This window comes from Strix uralensis, chromosome 3 (genome assembly GCF_047716275.1).
Source record: "Strix uralensis isolate ZFMK-TIS-50842 chromosome 3, bStrUra1, whole genome shotgun sequence".
Lineage (NCBI taxonomy): Eukaryota > Metazoa > Chordata > Aves > Strigiformes > Strigidae > Strix > Strix uralensis.
The window spans coordinates 110,656,572-110,679,602 of NC_133974.1; the positions used below are offsets into that span (position 1 = coordinate 110,656,572).

Here is a 23,031-nt window from a genome sequence, read left to right on the forward strand (position 1 = left end):
ACAATGATAAGTCTGACTATTTGATTTTTTCTCTCATTAGATAGTTCCAATAAGGCTGAAAAGTGAATGTATTTGATCAGAAGAGCCTTGTACCACTTTGCAGATACACCTCCACCCACCTCTCCCCAAACAATAGTGTACGTGTCTTCCTTAGTTTGGTTTTGAGGCAGAAATGCTTGGTAGGGCTGTGATGACATTTCAGAGATGCTTAAGTATTCTTTTCTGATTGTTCCACAAAGAAGAAAACTCCTATGAAGTATAACAGTTAGTACTGTTTAATTGAATTTTGTGTAATTTTTTTCCATTATAGCTAGGCTTTGTCCTGTCCAAATTTGTTATTTTTTAAGATAAACATTTATCTCTTGAGAAGTGGAATTGATTTAAAAGGCATACATGTGAGATGATTGGCATGCCCTGTTCAGTGGGCAGATCCCCTGTGGCTGCGTGTTTTGTTTTTAGAGCAAAAGAGCTGTAAAGTCTTTCATCCATAATGTTCATTGGGAGTTTGAACTTCTACAGTTCATACTCATGTGAAACCCACATTGAAGCCCCACGGGTATTTGTTTGCAAGAAGAGTGGAGGGTTTGGTTGTCTGCACTGGAAAAAGCAGGGTCCTTATTATTTCAGTCAGTTCATTGTATTTAGAGCCCAAAAGTGTGATAGGAAGTTTACGGAATAAATAAAGAAGAAATGGCTCTTCCTCAGCTGAAAAGTAATTTCTAAGTGAATTGCAGTGCAATCACAGTAAGAATAGCAAACTGAAGAGGAGAGACAAGGCATGGGAATTATGGTTTGGTATTGTAGCAGAAATATTTTGAGATACATGTGCTTTAGTGGTCACTGTTGACATGACTGAAGCTCCTCTTTGTTTTCTTTTGTGCCATTGTCACTGTCTGTCCATTCATAGCTGACAGCTGTCTTTTCCCTCATTCTCTTGGACTCTTTGGTGCAGTGACTTTCTAACGTATTTTCTGTAAAGAGGTCTGGCCTTCAGTGAGACTCCTAGACCCTGTAAAAAAAGTATTAGAAACGATCCATTGGTCTTCCTTGGTACATGTTAAAGCATTTTTAGAAGGAGATGACAACACGACCTAGTGACAGGTGCTACTGGGAAGGTGGAAGTACTCAGTGGCTTTCTTGTGCATTTACAGGCCAAGACAGCCCCCAGACCTTGGCATGGAACAGCATGGTTTCAGGAAAGGGGCAGCCAGGATTGGGAGAGCACAAAGTTAGGGACTCCTTAGAGAAGTTGGATGCATTCAAATCCCTGGAACTGGGTACACCCAAAGGTGCTGTATCTAAAATCTATGAGAAATCACTGCAATTGAAGGAGGTCCTTGACAACTGGAATATATTAGTAGTACGTTCATTTCTAATGGCAAGATGGAGGACTTGGAGAACTATATACTGATCTGCCTCATATCAGTCCTTAGAAAGAATATGGAGCATGTCCTCTTGGACTCCATTCCCAAACAGGTAGAGGACAAGAAAATAATTGGGAACACTTAGCATGGATTTACCAAGGACAAATCATAGTTCACCAGCTTGATGTCCTTCTGTGTCAAATGACTGGCTGTGTAAGCAAAGGATGTACTTCACCTTGACTTTAGTAAGGCTTTAGGCACCATCATCCCCAGCATTCTCATGTGGGAACTAATGAGGTCTGGGTGGGTGAGCAGCCAGTTGGGCAGGCTGAAACCTGGCTGGACTTTGGGGCTCAGAGGCTAATAATATTTGGTGCTTCATGCCCAGTGCAGCCGGCACTGAGCAGAGCTGACCCCAGGAACCAGTACTAGGGCTGGTAGTGCTCAATATCCTCATCCATGACCTGGATGATGAGTCACTGGTCAAATTTGTAGATGATCCTCAACTGAGAGGAGAGGAGGCTTGCCTGATGGAGTGAATGGCAGTTTTGCTCCAGAGGGGCCTTGGTAAACTTGAGGACTGGTCTAACAGGAGCCTTATGGAGCTGCCAGTGAGAAGCTTTGCCCTTGGACCAGGACCTGATGGTGCAGCATCCCCTCAGGCTGGGAAGCAGTGGCCTGAGTAGTCCTGTTGAAGAGGACTTGCAGGTTACAGAGGACCCAACCCATCACAAAAAGGGTAGGCAGCCATCCAACCCCAAATAAGATAGGAGGAAGGCAGCCGACACTGAGAGAAGTTACTATGCCAGCTTGCCCAGTGGTGGTAAAGGCCACACCTGGGTTTCTGTGTCCATCCTCAGTTCTCCTTCCCAGATCAAGGTGGATGTGGAGAAATCAGCAGGCCCCAGTAGAGGCTGCTGGTGTGTTCAGGGGCCCACAGGACACACCCCCTCAGAGAGCTGGAGGGAGGTGGGCTTGCTTAGGCTGGAAAGAGGTGTCTGAGAGGTGAACTAGTGGTGGCCTAGAGCCCCTCAATGGAGAGATACAAAGACAGCTGAGGCAAATAGTTCTCAGCCATAGCAGACGATACAAAGGCGATAGTTTGCTGTTTGGGAGGTCCAGGTTAGACTTTAGGGAAGACTTTTCCCAGGAGGGGGGTGCAGTGGTGGAACAGGTTAACCAGAGAGGCTGTCAAATCTTCATGCCCAGAGGCTTTTGAGACTTGACCAGACAAAGCTGCAGCTGCTCTCATCTAGTGTTGATGGTGGTCCTGCTCGGAGCAGGATGTTGGACCAAGACCTGCAGAGGGGCCTTCCAGTTCATGTGGTTCAGTGATCCTGTTTTAAAACAGTGACAGCAGTGGGCAGGCCATTTCCTTCCTTGTGCTGGAAGGCACTCCAGAAGCCAGGACTGGGACCAGACAGCTGGAGTCCATTCTATTGAGATCTGATCTCACCAGGACACATAGCCTTCATCTGAAACATCCTCCTTCCTTCACCTGTGCCACTACCTCTGGAACAGAAAGGAGAATCTGTTTTATTTCATGAACAAGGCAAATTAGTTAGAGTTTTCATTAAAGAGCAAACTGCAAGAAGCAGATGAAACCGGCTCTTTCAAATGAATGTTGCCATCATAAATAATATCGTTGGCACTTCAGCAGTTCAAACTACTAATTCTGTGTGATGCCTGATTTTATTGCATTAAGGAGGCAAGCCCCTCATTTCTGTGCTCTTTTCCAATTTGAAAAATGGCTTTTTAGAATCCTGGGGTTTAATCAGTTAATGTTTGTGCAATGTTTTGAATTTATAAAATGCTATCTAAATGTGAAGTTTAACTGTCTTGTTGGAGAACACTTTTTATAAATGATCTGAAGGCCCAGGGAAAAGTCGTTATATGTAAGCTCCTGGACTCCTGTTCTCTTTCATTGATTGCCACGTCATTTTTCAGCATGTCTGTCAATGTTCAGGGAAGATCTAGCCCATTGTCAGACCTAGGGGAAAGGGTTGTTGTCCCCTCACTTTTCTGCTCCTTGACAAATGATATGTGGGTGAAGCTTGCTTTTTTCCTATACATGAATGTTAAGTGGGTTTTTTGAATCAGCGGAAGGAAAACCAGCAGCCAGTGCAGTTTTCACAGGAGAGCAGAGTGGTCCTCAAAAGGTTTCTGCCATCTGCATTTCTTTCCATCCTACAACTGGTGTGCCAAGGCACTCTTCTGTCTTGTCATCCCTGCAGTGATGACTTAGGAAAGCACAGAAAATATGAGGAAGCTCTGGAGCTAAAAGATGAGTGGAAAGGGGTCTGCCAGGCAAAACTGGCATGCGGAATTGATAGTGCAGAACTGATAACTGAGCTGCTGAAAGGCAGATCTGGGATGGAAGTGGCATGGAGACTAGAGATGGAGGAAGGATGGCTGAGCCTCAGGATGGGCAGGAATTTGGCAACAGATGCTTTATGCTATCAGGCATTCGACAAGCTCTGGATAGGATCATCACCTTTCCCAATCATTTTGGGGAGAGTTAGCCAACTAATTGTCTTGTGGTACTGTGTGTATGAGTGTACATGTATGTATGTAAAGGAGAGGCTGACAAGGACAGATTAAAATGTATGAGACATTAAAATACACCATCTACTCAAGATTTATCTTGTTTATGTTATCTGTGGACCAGTTTTGTGATTCTCCAATGGTCTGAGTTATGACTCTTGTGCACTTAAAGCTGACATAATGGCAGCCTCTATGTGATGAGTTTAATCCTGGCACAGAATGAAAAAGGAGGAGGACTACACCAAATAGATTTAATTATGCACCTTCTCTTGTGGCTTTTCTAGTTCTTCAGGGGAATAACTCGCAGTACTTGCTACTTGTTTAATGTGGTCTCTGACGTTACTGAACTGTGAGTTGTTGCAATACCCATTCTGTTCCAGGAACATTTCTGTTCAGGTACTTGCGCATTAGAGTATTGTCAAACTTCTTAATTTTTAAGCTTCTAGCCTCCTGAGTGTAATCGAATAAGCACACTCGAGAGCGAAGTGGCAACTAGAGGCACACCGTTAGGCTTCCTTTCACACCCTCCCCTTAACTACCGTGCACGCTATGAAGTACTGAACGGGCGTTCTGCCTCTCTGTTTTTATTGACAGAACCAGCTTCCTCTTAGATTTCCCTTCGGGTCTGTTTCTCTGTCTTGCTCATGGTGACAGAAAATTCTCCCATCCTCTAGTCTCGGAACAGAGATCTCAAAAGTAACTTGCCATTCGCCACCGTCAGGAGCAAAAGGGAGGATGCATATTGGTTAATCAGCTGTGCAAGACTGAATTATTTAAACATCTTTTGTCATTCTCTAGGAAAGATTTTAATTTCAGCATTGAATTTTAAGTTTTTAATTAACTAACTACTTTTTTCAGTTCAGTGCTTTTCAGCTGGGAGCAAACATTGCTGAGTCATTTAAGAATTGGGCTGTAAAAGCATCTGGCTCTAACTCCCATTACAGAAGGCAATACCTGGAGCTTTTAGTTGTTTTCTTCTTCATTCTGACTTCTTCCTTTTGAAAAACTAGATGTAAAATGCTTCGTGAGAAAAACATCTTTTATTGTTGTCTATCTAAAGTAAGTAGTGTGATGGGATTCAATTTTCCATATGGATATGCTAGGGATTATTGGAATTTAAACTGATAAATAGTAATAAATTTTTATAATAATGTTCCTTTGGTCTTCAGCTCACACACTACACCCGAGTTTAGGGAAGCAACAGGGGAAACCTGTAAAAGAGCTGTGTGAAGGTCACTGCTAGGAGGCTGCTCCCTCTGCATGTAAAGCTTCAGGGTTGCCTCTGAGAGAACGGGTAAATTAATAAGGAAAATTTCTGGGACTCGAATACGAAAAAAGGGAGGACTTCTGTCTTTCCTAACTTTAAGTTATGTTTCTATAGCATTGCTGCAGTTCCCAAGGATCACAGTGAATATTGGTTGTTTGAGGGAGAAGGTTTTATATGAGTGAAGTCTTTGAATTTAAGAGAAATCATATGAGGCAAATCAAATTTACTTGATGCCTTAGTGAGAGGACAAAATTTGACTTTATTTTGCGTTGATGGATTATTTACCTTCCTCTTTATATTTAGGAAATGAAAAATACTTGAATAGAAGGTAATTTTAAAGATCTTTGACTTGCAGATCTCTGCTCTGATACCAATCTTGGCCACATGCTGTTTGCAGTTGTTTAATGTGTACCTTAACTTGTCCATTTGTGAAATATATTACATGCCCACAAGAGTTAGTATGAATTCATTAGTGTTTCTGAATTGCTCTTGCATCATCTAGAGAAACGTGCTCACATACCTGCTAGGTATTAGAAGTGAAGTCCTGGTTCTATTTAAGCTAATAGCAAGAACTCTGATCGACTTCAGAAGAAGTAAGATATCATCCAATTACCATAATTAGACTGTTAAGAATTGTTCAGCTCCAAATTCTGTAATAATTCAAAGGCTGTTACCTTCATGAATTTTAAGTCAGAGGCAAGTATAGCATGTTGCAAATCTTCTGGTTCTTATACAGTCACATTGCACTCAGCACTGGAGACTATTCACATTCTTAGTGTTCAGCACATTTTAGAGCCTTGATGAGGCAATTAGAAAATCCATATAAATAAGCCTAGAAAAAGTATAGCAGTATCTTTTCTTAATGTTGTCACTCAGGTAGCGCCCAGATCTTCCAGGGCTTTTACCAACTACTGAGCTCCTGCTATGAGAGTTTTGCTTGAACACTTAATTTGGAAGTTGTGTAAAATGAAGAATCCAAAGACCAGCTCTGTGGGATGTTTTGTGATACTAGTGGAAATGTTCTCTCAAGTCAGCATCTCCAAAGACCATAAAACTTGATTTAAATTTTTTTTTTCTACTGTACAGTCCCCAACAGACGTTGACTGTTAATAGTTTTTACAGCTCTAATTTAATCTGGTAGAGTATTGAACTTGTACGTGAAAGGTAATAAAATCCTTTTAGTAGGAAGATGGAGTTTATGTTCAGAATAACAATCTATCCGTTTTGCCAAGGATTGTTAAATTGCTGCTTTATAACTGATCAGATTGTCAGCCTAGCTGTGTTTTGAGCCTTGCTTTTCAAGAAAATAAGTTAAAATAACAAAACTGTGGTCTTTAGTTATTAGGGAAGAAATCTGCTTGAATTGGCATGGGGATACTTTAATTCGTATCAGGTATCTGGATGTCTGCTCTGTGTGTACTGTTGGCTTGGGTGTGTTGCCAAATATTATTTTCAAATAATGTGAACTTCCCTCTTCATGAATTCTAATGCACGCCACTTTTTAACTGATTATGTCCCATTGCCCTGCTTGATGTCATGTCTTTAGGATCTCATTTGATTGTGCGATATCAGGTATACAAGAACGTCTCATGCTGGATCTCCTAGACCTCAGGTGCAAGTTGAGGAGTTGCGTCCATGTGTTTGTCCCAGAAGAGCTGCTTGCTGTTTTCTGCAGTGAACACTTCCCTGGAGAACTTTATTTTTCATTGTAACTTCTCTGGCTGCTGTGTTTTTGGCCTGCAGTCAACTCTCCTAGACTGTTGCCTCAGAAAGGTCAAAGGATGCAATAGGGTGCACTGACCTCACTGAGCACCATGCAGTTGTTTAGCAGAAGAACCTGACCTGGCTCTACTGCATTTACCCTGAGACTGACTAGGAAGGATTTAAGGTATGAGCAGTTAGCAGGGTGCATTCAAAGCCATTGGGTACCTATCAGATGACCAGCTTTTAAAGGGGCTAGCAATAGGATACTAAGTTTGCCCAGTTCCTAGGGCCAAGTGATGGCTCTGTCTTTTGAACATCTCAGGGTTGCCTCAGCATTCACTGGCATGACTGTCAGGTGTTTTGTGCATCCGTATCAAACAAGGATGTTGGGCCAGAGGTTGTAGGAATGGGCTTCCTTGCTGGTGTAGTTTTGAGTTGCAGTCTTACCAGTATATACCCCTTCATTTGAAAACTTTTTTGGACAGGTGCTTTATTCATCGTGCCTCTGTACACACATTAGCATCAGTTTTCTTGTTTACAAATATCTCTGTTACCTCATTAGTCCTGAACAGCGCAACTCAACGCTGTCTTCATCATCTCAGAAACATCTTGCTACTAAGCTGATAAGCCACCCTTCCCTTTTTGTGACATGAATGTTAAAATGTTGTAAACAAGCTTCCAAAGGATCAACAGCAATTTTTCATGCAAGATATATTAATTTGTCTTGTAATACTGCTTTTATGTCAATTGCAATAATTCCCTGTGCTTGAGCATATCTTTTCATGTGTGTTTGTCTGAAGTGACAGCACGTTGCCAGAAATGTTATCAGATACAACGCATGAGGATGAATAAAACCATTGCGTTATGGCTGCAGGTATTAAAAAGGTAGGGAAAAACAGGATCAGAAGCTGACTGCTATTGGTAGGTTTTTCCCACAGTTTGTGAGCGTTTAGGGGAAATGTGGAAAATTAAGTATTTGCATTTAGACCAGCAGTTTCTGAAACACCACCGAACAATATCAGCTAGTAGGGTTTCTGGCATATAACGCAAACACAGGTGTATTTGGTGAAAAGTACTGAATGCTGTTCCCTCTGCAACTACATGGTTCTGTGTGATGATGACGATGAATGAGCTCAGGACCCAGGCAGAGCTAAGTGCCTGAGTCTGTGGCTGTATATCTAGTTACTATGTGATTATTTTAACTGCACCTCTTTAATATCAGCATTGCGCTGTGCAGCAAGAGTCCGATTTAAAACCTGTAGCAGAAGACTCCTGAAATGACTCATTGGTGAACATCTTTCTGAAAAGTGAATAGACCCTTCAGAGTCCTGAGCAATAGAACATGACACTGGCAGCATGTACCGTGAAGGGGCCTTTCATCTCAGCTTATATCCCTTGATATCTAAATAGCAGCAGAAGTTTGTTTGAAGCTACAGTGCTTTTTCTAGCTATTCACCCAGGAAGATCCCAAGAGCCTTATTAGAGCTGCAAGCTAATAGGAGAAAGTAAGTGCAAGGAAATCATAGCTGGCACCTTAGAGTCTTACGGGTCTGCACGATGATCTCAGATAGAGCATGCCACAGGGATTCCTTCCCACTGGAGGAAAATACAAGTGAACATGTAGCTTCTAATTTTGCCCAGAAAGTCCATTGGCGTGAAACAGAATATTCTTCTCTCCCTTGGCATGCATGGTGAATTGATCTCCATGTGATCTTTTAACTCTTTCTAAGTAGTAGTCTTCAATCTGATCATGGAAATGGTGCTCATATTGATCCCGTGGGAGACTGTCGCATGAAACAGTGGCAAGCAGTGACTGAGAGATTTTGCCTTTGAGGGAAGAAGTGTAAGGATTTCTGTTCAAAATGTATCATTTCTCACTTTAGACACGTTAATTATTCCTTTGTGGGGTTTGAAGCCATTGATTTCAGTAGCATAAGTCCTGTCAACTTTAACGAAAGAGGATTTGAGTCTCTGTCAGCGGGTTGTTGTCTTTGTGTATGTGTGTGTATATATGCAGTTGACTGACAGATAGTCATGTATGCTTTGGAGACAGCAAATTCGTGAAACTGCATTTGTCTGAATTGGCATTTCAAGTTTATTGCTGTGTAACAAAGCCTCTGCACTTTCTATGTGGTTTCATAGCAAACATCCCTCATTTCAGCTTTGGAAACAGTTCCAGTAACACCAGAGCCAAATGAGGCGCTGATCGTTCTTTCCTTAGCATTTATGGACTAGACGAGCAGTAAGAGCAAAAGGAGAACACCGCAGCAGACGGGGAAGTCACCCGCAAGATGGTTGAGCTTTCAAAAGCAAGAACAAAGTTATGTTTATTCTTTCCCTTTTTAAATTTTATTTTATTTTTTTTTTAAAAAAGATAATCTGTGACAGCTCTAGTATTTGCCCAGGTAGGTGATCTCCCCAAAAGTATGCACTAGGAGGACATTTCTGGCAAGACAGTGTACCAGTGATGAGGCCAACACATTGTAATAGCCAACCAGGACTTCAGAGTGATTTTCTAGGCACCGCTTCAGAGCAGCGTGGTGTGGGGCTGTTCCTCCAAGAGTCCTGGGAGAGTGTGCTGGGGTAGCCCTCACCATAGCAACATTGTATTTCTTTTAGTAATATAATCCAGTAGGTGGAAGTGGCCATGTAATAAGTAATAAGCCACAATTGCAAAGAGGGAGCCCTGTAAATAGGGAGTAGAAATATAAAAGCCAAAACAAAAGAGGTTAGTGACCATCTCAGGAATTTGCTGTAGCAGCTAGCCTTGGCTACTCCTAGACTTCACTGATGCTTCAAACCTGGCCCCAAGTTAGGGCATAAGAGGGACTATCCTTGGAAGCTCTCTTTTATTTAGAACCACCGCAAGAAAAGAAGGAAGGAGAGCTGCCTTTGTTTATTATTTTAAAAATCTGACTCCCTGTTGCAAGGCAGTAAGATGAGCAAATGGCTCTTTCACCTGGCAAGTTACCATCAGTAATTATTGCGACACTTAGTGTCTTTCTGCCACCAGCAGAAGTCTCTTTGCTCCCTTTCATGTCATAGATTTCAGTGTTCTTATGGGGATGGTACAATTAAAGCCACAAGATTTAGTGCTCTAATTCTCTTTTGTTTGCAACAAAGGGGAGAGACAGGGAAGGATGATACATGTGGCTGGGTTTTTGTTTTTATTTTACTGACCAGCAAAAATACTGTGTATATATAATTGTGACAATAGCAGAGTTTGTTTAAACTCATCAAACCATTCCATTAGTAACTGGATTAAACGCTATTATTTCACATAAAGGAATCTCATTAATAAAAAAAAAATGCTGCAACTACATTTTACTCCTCTCTGTTTACAAACCTCAACATTTGAGCAGGCTGTACCTCATGTATTTCTGTGTGTTTCTTTCAGTACAAATGTTTTCTAGTTTTAGATATGTCAATAACGTAATGCCAATGTCAAAACCACTGTTTTTGACAAGTATGTCAAAAATGCTGCTTATGATAACTGTGTGTATGGAAGAGAAACATGATGACTGACAGAAATCCAGGTTTCATTTTTAGCCCTTCCATTATTACCCTGTGTGTGACCAGAGATGAATTGCCAAATCAGACTTTTTCAAAGGGGACATCTGTGAGCACGAGTGCAATTCCCCTTTTCTAAACTGGTATCTGACAGTAAGGTATTAAAATCTGAGCTCTTGACCCTCAGTTCAGTGGAGAGAAATGGGAACCACCAAAGGACAATTCACCAGATCCATTTTAGGATGAGGTGAACTACCACAGGAGCTCAGAGTGGCTGGTTTGCACCTTGTGGCCACAGTTTAGACACCGAGGGGAAAGCGAACAGGATCCATTTGTGGCCCCTCCACAGGATTTCATAGGCACCCTGGATCTCAGCTGAGCCATGCTCAGTGATGGGGAAAATCATTCCTCTGAAGATTCAGCCTTGGTATTTTCAAAAACAAGCTGCTGCTCCTGCTAAAATTCATGCACGCTTAAAAAGTGGTTTAAATTACTGACCTGTTGAGCCTTAGTTTCTCTCTCTATGAAATTAAACTGTTCATCAGATCTGCATGTTTTAAGTATTAACAGGCAGGCTTTATTAATGGATGCTCCAGGAAATTAAAATCTCGTTGTCTTGATTATCTGACCAGTCTTGCTAGAATCAGTGGAGTATCACAATTTTTCTTGCTTCAGGGGTTGGTCCCTTCCATTTACCTATCTGCACCTTTCATTTACCAACTACACACCCCTGCGTGCTTGCTCTGTGGACAAATTGGTAAATTGGTCAGCTGCCAAAAGGGAGTAATTTGACTTACCTGATATGAGCAACAGTGTGATGAAAATACATTACCTCTGTCCCACTGGGTAAGCCTCATATTGTATTGAAAAAGGATTAGGCCAAGGGAGTCAATGTACTGGATAATAATGAAATGTTTAATGTGGATTAGCTGCATATAAAATTAATACATTAGAATGAATTGCTGAAGAAATAAAATTATGTCAGGCCTTTATCCTGACTCTAATGACTTAAAAATGCTGCACTTCTCTGTTTATAGAAGAGCAAAAGTACAGCTATTGAATTTGTGTCCTTTAATTGGGTGAGAGGAATAGATAAAGTATTACTTAAAAAATAGTAATGTATATATCAGAGCTGTCAAATAAGGATCCCACTGAACCAAGGCCATAATGTTTGGGTCTGGACCACACCTGAGAGGTTACAGAGATGGGGATGAAGTCCAGGAAGAATAAGTACATGAAAGCAAGAATCTAAAACTCCTTAATCACCTGCCTGGACTTAACTTTGGAAGTCTCTTGGTTGATTGAGTTTTATTGTTACTGTTTGTTATTTTGCCCTGCCATTAATATGTATGGCTTTTTCCACTTTTATGCCTTTAATTCCAGGAGTTAAATCTAAATGTAATCTTTGTTTTAGACCATCCAAAGGTGAGTTGAAATGTGACCTGCCCGGGAAGATCTTAATGGGTTTAATACAAAACGGGCAAACTTTCCAAACTAGCTGGCAAAGATAATCTTTGACTGGGAGGTGTGGAAGGACTACAGAGTGAGCTGTGGCATAAAAATGACAAGTATTCATCTGTACTGTGTGAGGCTTTTGGGCTTTTTATTGTTCTTAAAGCTTTCTTGTTGCCTCATCTGTTCTAGGTTCATTTCTGTTTCTCAATGCATCAGAGAGGCCAAGCCCTGTCATCCTGAGCCCTTGGCTGAGAAGCAGCAGTGACCAATGTGTAGTTCAAGTGGCTGTTTATAAGTTTTACCAGCAGAGCGGAGAATATATTGCTCGTGTCCTTCCGATTGATGAAAGCAGCAGTGAAATCTTATCAGTGGAGAGTCCAGAGAAACATGGGTAAGTCTTATCCTCTCATTTGACTCACAGCTTGAGTTGAGAAGAATCACATGATTGTGTAGAAGTACAGGCACAAAATGCATGCTGCACATCTACTAAGGGGAGTGGGACACTACATGGAGTAGATGTTTGTCTTACGTGGGTCTAAATTATTGTAGAAGCTGGAGATTGGTGCTTACTTCATTATACAAAGCATCAGCAAACTACTGGATCCATGTAACAGTGAGTCTCTGAGTCAACATCCTCTTTATTCTCAGCACTTGCAAGTACAGACATAGTGTGGATACTCATCCTAAGTTTAAAGCTTTTCTGTCTAATTTGCTCTATCTGATTTCTTTTTACTACCTCTTTATCCAAGTATACTATTGGGCTTAGAATATCTACTGAGTCTTTGCAGTTTTATGTGTCTGCATACATTTTAAGTTTTGTCTTGCATTTGTGTTTGTTTAAATGCTGTCTTTTGTCAATAAAGCAGTTCAGAGCTACTGCCAGAGGAGGAAAGCTTTTGATCTTTCAAGGGTACAACTGTTTGAAATGCTTTATCCTCTTTGTGTAATTAATCTTAATTGTTGATGATGTCATAATTTGTCAGCCTTCCTGTGCATTTTTTTAAAATCTGGTTAGCAGCAAAACAGCAGGAGCTGAACACAGTAAATATTTCAAAATGCTATAGTAGTGGAGTAACTTAGAATTGAATTTGCATATATGTGAGTCTCATGTTCTACCTGTTCTATATAGTGATCTTTTTTATTTTTACTTTTTACTTCTGCTGTGAAATGCGTGTTCAGAAGCATAATTTTTACTAAGCTTCTCAAATGTTCTTTTGGTGTGATAGAGTTTCTAATAGCAAAGTCCTGCTGGCTTGTGCTTGTAACAAGATGTGATTATCTGATTACTGTCTACAGCAAATTCTGTATTTTCCAGTAGCAAAAGGAGAATGCGCAATAAAAAACCTTACAGGAGATAACCTAACTCATAGAAACAGTTTGAATAGTTGTAATTCTCATCTAACACATGGCCTATAAAAGTGAGGAGGAGAGCTTGTGTGTGGATCTAGATCATACTTAGTTCCAGCAACATCATCCAAATTGTAAATTACTGTTGATGTCTGGGGAAAGGTAATTAGGGGAGCTGCAGCAGCTGTCTTCTTCCTTAGCTCTTTGCAAATGCTGTGCTCTGTGTCACAGCTAATAAACATGCTTTGTGCAGAGTGCCTCCTGCATTGGCAATGCCACTGTTCCTTGGCACTTGCAGGGAATACTGCTGTGTGTAAAATGCTTTCCTGTGCTGCATGGAGGAGCTCTAGCTTGGATCTGTGGGCAGGCAAAACTCACCAGGAGCACAGGCAAGTGCCAAATGTGAGGAGCCTTGAAGGGAAGGGAAAGATCACTAACTATGGTAACAAATGCCTACCTTTGCCATCTGCTGCAGACAATATGGACTACTCAGCTGGGTGTGGCAGATGGAGATTGTCACCACAGTAAAGAGGGTCTGTGCTTTTAAAGAAGGTGGTTTGGGTTATAGCTTGGTTATTCCATATGCTTGCAAAAAGTGTAGCTTGCTCCCCAGCCGCCTTTCTGTGGCACACAGGGTAGTAAGGATGTGCCTGTGGCTTTCATGATTTTGTATGGCTGAGTCCTTGGTACTCTGTGTGCTATAAAACTTTGCAGTTGGAGCAACTGGCTGGTTCATTTCCCCCCCCCCCCTGTGGTCTTGTCTCTTCACTGTGAGGGGCAGTAGCTCTTCCCCCAGCTCAGCAATGCAGAAAGGCTCCGATATTGTGCCCACATAAATGTCACGTAGGGATAGTTAAGTATCTACCCATAGACTGCAGCCACAGATGAAAGGGTAGCAGTTTGTTACCATTTGCCCTAAACCTTCATTCCAGGATTTATGAGTGCTCTTCTGCCCTTTGTTTGGAGCAATAATATTTGATTATCCCAGCTTTGATAACAAAACATGCAAATCTCAGTTTTGTAAAAATCTTCTTTTCTTTAAATAGGAATCAAGAATAGCTGATTGCAAGTCAAGAATAATTCAATAAAGTTCTTAAATGAACTAGCAATCCTACAGTGGAAATCTGCTCTGTTTAATATTTTATTTTGTCTTGGAAATTGCAGAGTTGTTTTGTAATGAATTCTTTGACCGTGTTATAACCACGTGATTTCTAAAATTTTATAAGAATTTTAGCTCTGGGCACAAGGTAATTGAATTCCTCAGTGATAAGCCTGTGCTAGAAATAAAAACATTTTTAAAGTTTCACAGGTGACACTTCTTTGATTCTATCGAGGTAGGTTATACCAAGAGGTATAAAGTGTGCATAGTTCCCAGTGACTTGTATGTGCAGTAGCGAGTCCATGCATTGCTTAAAATCAAGCTCATAGCAGGAAGAGTATGTTTTATTGGAACAAATGCACCTGAAGGGTGGCAAAGCAATAAATTAATTCTAGGGTGGCTTTTCTCATATCTTGAACTATGCACAGTGTCAGTATCTTTTCACCCTTCTTTTTTTTTCTTTTTAAACCACATAACCTGAATTACATATATTAATATATCTTACAAGGTCTTCACAGTTCACCTACGTTTAAAAGAGAAAAAAGTAGATGCTGTCAGGTATTACTATTTCATTCAGGGTGAAACCAGGCAAGCAAAGGTTTCAGTTGACAGCACTTGAAGCTGATTTTAAGTAGAATATATGTAAAGCTATGAAATTTTATTAGTCAAGTAGAGACAGCACAGCGCCCAATATTTATTTGTTGCCAGGGTTCAACTGTGTTGTCTTTGTGTGCAAAATACCAGGTGTGATTTCGATGGATACTCAGCACGCACAAAGACTCAAAGGCAGAACTAGTGATGTTCTGTTTGCTCCTCTGGTCTCATTTTCTCTAGAAAAAAATAGCCCAAGCCTGTGGACTAGAGTTGTACCAGTTCCATAATGAGGCATAGTCATTACGGAAATTGTTGTGTGGAAGATGCATATTTGTTTTATTTTCTTACTTGACATATTTCACTGCAGCTGATCTATTGTATGTAGGAAGAAAGCTAGCTAATTTAAGATGCATTACATAGCAGCACTATAGGGCAGATGGAACAGACACCAGGAAGAATATGCCAGAAGTGATAGTTGTGAATGGTTCCTGAGTGATGAAACACCAGAGGCTGGCAAAGGGATGCCGGTTTTGTATTATACAGGAACTTTGCCAAATACAATAATAACTTTTCTATATAATAATTGCAACAATGCCTACCACTCAAAATATAATTATGTCCTTCTTTATCAGTTCAACAGAATTGTATACCTTTTTATTTTTTTTTGAAGAGCAGAAGGGTCTTACTCTGTATTTAATCTGTGGGCTTTGGAACACTGTTGGTTAGACCTTCTCTAATTTAGGTCCTAAGCAATCAGTAGGATTTCTCTATGGGGAACAACACATTACTATATTCTGTTAGACTTCAATTTGTTGTATGATAGAGTATCTAGATGATCTGACTTTGTGCATGTGGTTTTGATGTGGTGAGTCTCTTCTGGCATCTCTTGCAATTCTGTTGTGTTTTACAAGCTCCTGAAAATGATACAGGGAGAGAACCAGTGCAGTGCTATAGATCCTTGGTAATGGCAAAAGAGTTGTTATAATTCTGGCCATGGAGCACAGCCCTTTCTGATTTACCCCAAATACCACTAGATGTCTTTTGCTGGTTTTCTGCTCCCATGGTGCTGTATACAATCCTTTCTTGTTGCTATTTAATGGACTTCCTTTTTTGTGTTACCGAAGGTGAGGAGGCAGCAAGTATGCTTACATAGCATATTGGTTATTTGGCAAAGCAGAGTTACTTCCACAATTTGAATGTTGACTTCTGGGTGCTTCTCAGACTGTCGCCATGGCCACTGATTTCATTTCACCTCTTATTTGTTTTCCCATCTGTTAAATTTATAATTATAAAGCTAGTAATATTGGAAATGTGCTTACTAGAGTGGGGAAACACAGAGGAAAACTTGTCAACCAGGTTAGAGTTTGTAGTACAGGATTGATTTTTATTTCGTTTGATCTGTGTATTTTGGAGAAGTTAGAGTTGGGCAAGGACAAAAATAGCATTGTTCATTTTAATTACCATTATTATTTTACATCTCTACCTGCACTATTAATGGTAAGTTGCAGTATTATACGCTCTATATCAAACCAAACGTTTTAATAAGCCCATAGCAAATGATAGCATAACTTCAATTTGGCCTTTTATTGCAGACCTCCCTCATCACTAATTTCATATTCATGTTCTTTGTCCAAAAAATAATGTAACAAGTGGATGTTAATACTGTTCACATGATTGAAGGTAATTGAGGTCTCCTTGAAGAGGAGAGGCAGCAAAGCTCCTCAGATCAGCTACTTGAGCAGGAATACCAGGGTGCCAGCCTTGTTCAGATGTAGATTTAAAAGATAAGATTTGAACTACTGGATTGAGTTCACTTCTGACATCTATCCCAGACTTCCTGCATGATCTGGGCACACCGCCTGTTCTGTCGTGTTGCTGCTTTTTCTCTATAGAAAAGAGCAGAGTAATTTCTCTTAGATATTTTTCCGTGTCTTTTTAGATTGTAATTGCTTCACATTAGTGGAACTTTGTCTCTTCCTACAAATCCTTGCAACACTTTAGAGACAAGGGAAAGTTGAGGCTGTGGCACTGACAGATCAACATGATCTGTCCTGTCACCTCACGCTTAGGGGATGTGGACTGTAGAAGCCCTGCATTGAATTGTTGGTATTGAGCTATACATCTTTTGACTTAAGCATAACTATACAAACCACATAAAATGTCTTTGCCAGTCATATATGATTTTTGAACTGTGAGTAAGACCTCTAGACTAGTCTGGAGCCTTAACCAAACTTGAGATTCGGCTGAAGACTTTTGTGTAAAAATCTGAAGTAAAAGGTGTCTCCTAAATAAAACCTGAGATCTGGACATGCATGCACGAGCAAGGAAGCCATAAAATACTACTATTTCATATAGCCAGTACTTTAGTAGGTACATGTATATTTCTGCACAGAGCACTTCCAACAGATAGAAAGCACTTGGCTTTGAAGGTTACTACAAATCATGTTAGGCTATTCCCTTTCTGCCATCTACAACTTCACTCAAGATTGATTGCATTGATAGATGTCAAGAAGAATAAATGAAGGAATCACTAGCATCTGTCACATTTGACCTTGGGGCTTGAAGTCTGAAGGTTATTTCTTGTACTAGTGTTGTTCCTTTTCTTGTTTGGTTTTTTTTTTGTTTTTTTCTTCTTTCTTTCTTTCTTTCCAGTACCTTCACTAGTCTGTCTCACAGACCATGGACTTAGTAGAAGGAATTTACTTTCTTGGAACCCTTTAACCTTAAAAGTACATTTCTCAGGTTAGTCATAATATGAATTGCTTGGTGTTTTTTGTGGATGGGGTTTCTTCCTTCTCCTTGAAAAAACACTTCTCTAAATTCAAGCCTTTGTTTTGCAAATCCCTGGACCTCAACATAAGACCAAAGTGTGTGTAATGGGGGTATTTCATATAGGCACTTAAATTCATTTTTAGGCTTCAAAATATGTCTCAAAAAATTTACAGCACATTTTAGTCTCAGAGAATTCTAAATCAGGAGTTTAAGTTATTCAGTCTAAACTACACATTTGAGAAATTCAGGTAATCTGGAAAAATAATCTGCATTTATGAATTCCTTAGAATTCTCCTGCCTTGGTGGCCAGGCACCACTAATCCTTACTTTTAGAGAGGAAACTTCAATTGTTCTAGACAGAAAACTAGCACTTAAAGTTTTCCTGTGCTGTTATCCATTAGCCAACTTTTAGTCCCTTTCAGTCTGTCAAATTAAATGCAAAGAAAGAAGAAGAGGGAAAAAATGTTGGTGTGTCTCTTTTTCCCTTTCCCTTTTCAAAGGATGTAGTCCTTGATACCTGTGAAGAATCAGTCCTTTTCATAGCAGATGCTTGTATTTGGAAAGAAATTTTTCATCTCCACCTAACAACCTTGGTTTTTTCGGTATCTCAAGTTTAGATCTGAAGAAAGCTTTAACTCTGTTGGTTGTGGCACCTTGAGGAGTTTGTTTTCAGGGGATGAAGAGATTTAAATCAAAACCCTTCAGAATGTGTAAGGTGAAATGGAGCCCTTCAAAGCTTTATGAAACAGTATGAACCTGATATACAAATGTCTGCAGATGTGGAAAGATTGTTTGCCCATTCCACTTGAGCACTAGATTACGTAGATTAAGTTGTCACTTTAGCACTAGAGGTAGGTACAGGTCTGTACACTTCTTCTTTAAACTTCATAGTGGTTTTCTTGCTGATGAAGTGCTATATTATTTCTTGAGATAAACTTGAATCCTTTTTGTAGATTTTATGCAGCATTGGTTTGCTTTAGAGCATGTCTTATTTTTGCATGTAACCTCAAGTGCAACAAAGCAGTAGCTTCAAACTGCTCCAGAAGGATTTACTGTATTGTCAATTGAGATTGGACCATAGCAGTTTATTTCCTCTTACAAACATCTGTATGGAAGCGAACTATTTCTTACAAAGAATGATGTATTAATATTACCAGAAACTGAATTTTGAGTGTCATTCACTATGGTATATCATGTTGTGAAGCACAAATATTGTATAACCTCTTGAACCAACCAAAGCCAACTAATGTAAGTTCAGTAATGAGTAATTGCAATTACTTTTTTTTTTTTTTTTTCCCCACTTGATTACTGTCCAAACCGAACTGACTGCAAATCAGTTTGGGGCAGTAGCAGGAAGAAAATGCTCTTTCTTGTCTTCTGATACATGTTATCAGACAGTTATTAGGTGGCAATGCTTCTTTTTGTTGATGCTTGCCAGATTCAAATGCAAATGAGAAGGCCAGAGTTGTGTAGTCTATTTCCAATTACAATTATAAGAAAGAACAGGGGGAAAAAAGCCATTTTAAAGTTGAAATAAAAGCAGCAGTAGCAAAAGAGGAGAACTTTTGTCAAACATATCAAAATTCAGCTTACTACAGAAACAAATTACTTAATGTGTAGAGAATGGAACAGTAGGAGAAAAATAAACTTATTTTTCCGGGTAAGAGTTCAGTTTTATAGATACCTATTGGCGTAGCCTTTTCTGCTTATTTTAACATGGTGCTGAATACACTGTAGCAGAGGAGAGCTAAGGTGGTGAGCTGGATGCCCAGTGTGCATTGGCCCAAGGATTCTCGTGGTTTCCCAAAAACTTGCAGCACCTGTCGGTGACCTCTTTGGGCTCTGGGAGCTGCTTCTGTGCATGAAACTCCAGAAGCTGGCACATCTGACCCTGTAGAGATGATGCCAAACTGACCATGGTAACAGAATTGGGGCACCCTTAAAAGTGGCTGGTTTGGGTATTTGTTCTTTTGAAACCAAAGATTCCTTAATATAAATTATTTCTTACATGACTGAAACAATTTCTTCAGACCACTGTAAGAAACCTAATCCAACTTTTATACTGTCCAAATACTGGGCACAAAAATCTGTCATCTTAAACTTCTATACGTTGTGTCCTTCAGAATTGTTTGCAGGCTCCTCTTTTCTGGTTAAGCTACTACTTTCCAAAGTCTGGGTTGGTTTTTTCCGTTCGCTTCTCTCATTCCTTTAACTTGCTTTCCTTGTTTTATAGATCTCTTGTTTTCCTCTCTACCCAAGCCTTCTACTTCAGTCATCCCAAACTAATCTTTACAGGCCCATGTTGACACTAGCCCGTGTTGCACTTCCTATCAGCGTAGACATGCCAGGATGAATTTCCCTTTCCTAAAACCTAAACAGGCAAACAACCCAGCACACATACACACACCACCCAGCCTCCTCTTCCCATGCGTGCACACACGTTTCATTTTGTCATCTTTCTTCTCTTCGTTTAGGAGTCCCTTCTGCTGTACAGAATTGCAAGCAGTCTCTTCAGGATCCTTTGCTACATAGTGTCCAAGTATGCTTTCCCACAGCCAAAATGCTTCCATCATTTCTTTCCAGAGACTAGGCAGCACACCTCGTTAATATTGCCAGCCTTGTTTCTAGTTATTTTTCTGCTCCCCTCAAGCTAAGCTCTCTGTCATTCTGCTGTTGGCAAAGTTTTATAACTAGCCTGCGGTATAATTGCTTTCTGTATCTCCTACTTATTTTTGACCTTAAAAACCTTCTGAGTTCTGTGCAACCCTCCTCTGCGGCTGTCCCACCTTGGAGCGTGGTTTTGTCATTGTGCACAATTTCCTTGGGGCTTTCCTTGCTAATGCTTAAGAATCTCTGTCTTATCCAAGGCAAATCTACCCTGCTGTAGTAAGTACTATAGAAGATTTACAAGGTACAAGGTAGTACTCCTCCCTTCAAATTCAGAGAGAAATTATTAACTAGGTGCTGATACCCTTGCAAGACGTAAAAATCATGTCCTTGACCTGTCCAGCTGCTAAGAGATAATGCGGTTGATTCTGCATTCGAAGTCTGATTCTCAGGTATTGCTCTTAAATTATCTCAGTTGTGTTTCATGACTTGCACCACAGGGGTCAAGTCCAGAGGCGCAGCTTTGCACCCTCACTTTAAAGAACACTGTCTATATTGCTGCCTCACCCAGAATGGTTCCTGCTATTCTCAAGTGCTGGTAAATCGGGTATCTTCCACTCAAGGAAGAAGAAAGAAAACTCTGATAAACTTGACCACTAATTTACAATTTATTTCTGCATATTAAAAAGAAATCAAGATTTAGTCAACAGGAATTTGCAAGTTAATTCTCAATGAATTCCCTCCTGGAAACTTGAAGGAAATGAAGGCTAAGAAACTATTTAGATTCTGACGCTTGCTGTGGTGGCAGAGGAGGCAGCTTGGGTTTTTTTTCAGTGATTGAGGAAAGTACTGAACAGGCTTTCTTTCCACAGGAATACAGTGAGGACTGCAGTGTTTGACACCAGTGTGAAGCACTTTGCAGAGCTTTTAATTTAAAACTTGTGTACCATATTTGTTAAATACTATTGCTAATGCCTGAAAGCATTTTTCTGTCATTTTTCTGTCAAATAGCTACCTTTGTTTGCTTTGCAATTTTATTGTTTTCTGTGGCACATGTCTGGTACAGTAGAAATTATATTTCTGTAACAAAATACTGTCTCAAGGGCTCTTTTGTACTGGCAGTGGCAAACCATTAATGTCAGAGGCTAGTCTGGCAAAAACATGGTTTTGGGTTGACATCAACACCAAAGGCACAGGTTTCAGACAACGTTGTCAGATCTGCTTTATACAGCTATTTCTTGACTGGTGCACTGTGGCAGAAGGCTTTTCCACACACTGTGCTGTATAATGTGTGTTCTTAAAATGAATCAATATAGCAAAGTCACAAACACTCATGGCTTGCACAGTAGCATTTTGCTATCTTGTATACAGAAATGAACAGTCTTCTTCATTGCATTTCAAAGTATTTGCCTTTTCCCTACCTTTTTGTAATGGTTGTGTTCATCTGGTTTTCTTTATGGACACTGAGTTTCCCAAGTCACCGAGTACAGTTGCCAGCTCTTTATAAACATCAGTTTGTAACCTTATGGTATTTGTTGCCTCCTATATCAGGCTGCCTAAATATGGTTTTCTATTGGAAATAGCAGTAGTGAAGTTTGTTTACTGAATGTAATTGGAGCTTTTGCTGAACATCCCTGGCTTGGCATGCCATTCACGCTGGTGGATTGAGGCCACAAAGACCCGTAATAAAGTTCCTTTTGACAAGGAAAAGCTATTCTAAACTGGGACCTGAACCAGCAGCACTGTCTGCCATCCTTGATGAACTTTGCATGAGGATAAGACTGCAGAAGATTGGTGCAAGTCTAAATCTTTCACAAGGCAATGAAGTTTTCATGACTGCTCTTCCTCTAGCAAAGAATACAAGCAGTACAGTAAATGAGACAAACTCAGCTGTCCCTCATATTCAGGTCGGTGGCCAGTTATTATGATGCCTTTATAACAGAACAGTATTACACTAAGGGGAAGATTTTTATCAAAATATTTACATTGAAATACTTTTTAATAAAGAAGCCAAGTAATCTGATTTTCTTCAGCAGAAGAAAAATACAAAGTGTAGAAAAGTTTTCCCTGTGCAGTGTGCTTGCTCTGATGTTAAGATAACTTTAGTTGGAAGATTGCTATCAGTACACTAAGTGCAATGGATGACCTGATTATTTTTAGGATGTTAAATATCTGAAGAGTGTCTAGCTAAATGTAGTACCACACCAGAAAATCAAAACATGAGATGATCCATCTGGATATTGTCTTAGTTTGAATGGAGACAGCATTCTCAAGTCTAGCAACTGGTTTTTTGCATCTCTGCTCCTTTCCTTTCTAAATGCCTGGCTTTCAGGAGGCTGTGGTGTGGGAAGTGTGGGCTAATGCTTTTGACAATTCAGATCCCTATCAAAACCATGATGATTGCAATTTGTTATTATTTCAAGCCAGATGAGCTATTCAGAGGCTCATTTCTTAGAGGTCTCTAGATAGCATCTGACACAAGTTGATTTCCTTTTTTTTAAAGCCAGTTGTCTGGGAACTTCTTTCATTCCTTTAGGTATTTTCTCCAGGTCAAGGCTGGGGCATATATCTGGACTGTTTGAAAGGGAATGACTCTGCTCTTACTATTTCTGTTTTAGATAGGGGATTTTGATTACCAGTATCAAGGCAGTTGCAGTTGACAGTGCCAGGTAAAACAATCCCTCTCAAACAATGAGAGATACCGTTAACTTTAACGTTTATCAACAATCAGACTGCTATCAATTTGTAAATGTTTTTTTTGAGAACAC

At 40.1% G+C, this 23,031-nt stretch overlaps 1 protein-coding gene across 1 annotated transcript in view; it reads left to right on the plus strand.

The window, feature by feature from the left end:
• The window catches only part of ALK (ALK receptor tyrosine kinase), a 320,324-nt gene that overhangs the window by 134,097 nt on the left and 163,196 nt on the right, over window positions 1–23,031 (plus strand). Inside the window, exon 4 of the mRNA XM_074863896.1 lies at window positions 12,034–12,235. Coding sequence (XP_074719997.1) covers window positions 12,034–12,235 — 202 coding nt within the window. The remainder of the gene's footprint in view (window positions 1–12,033; window positions 12,236–23,031) is intronic.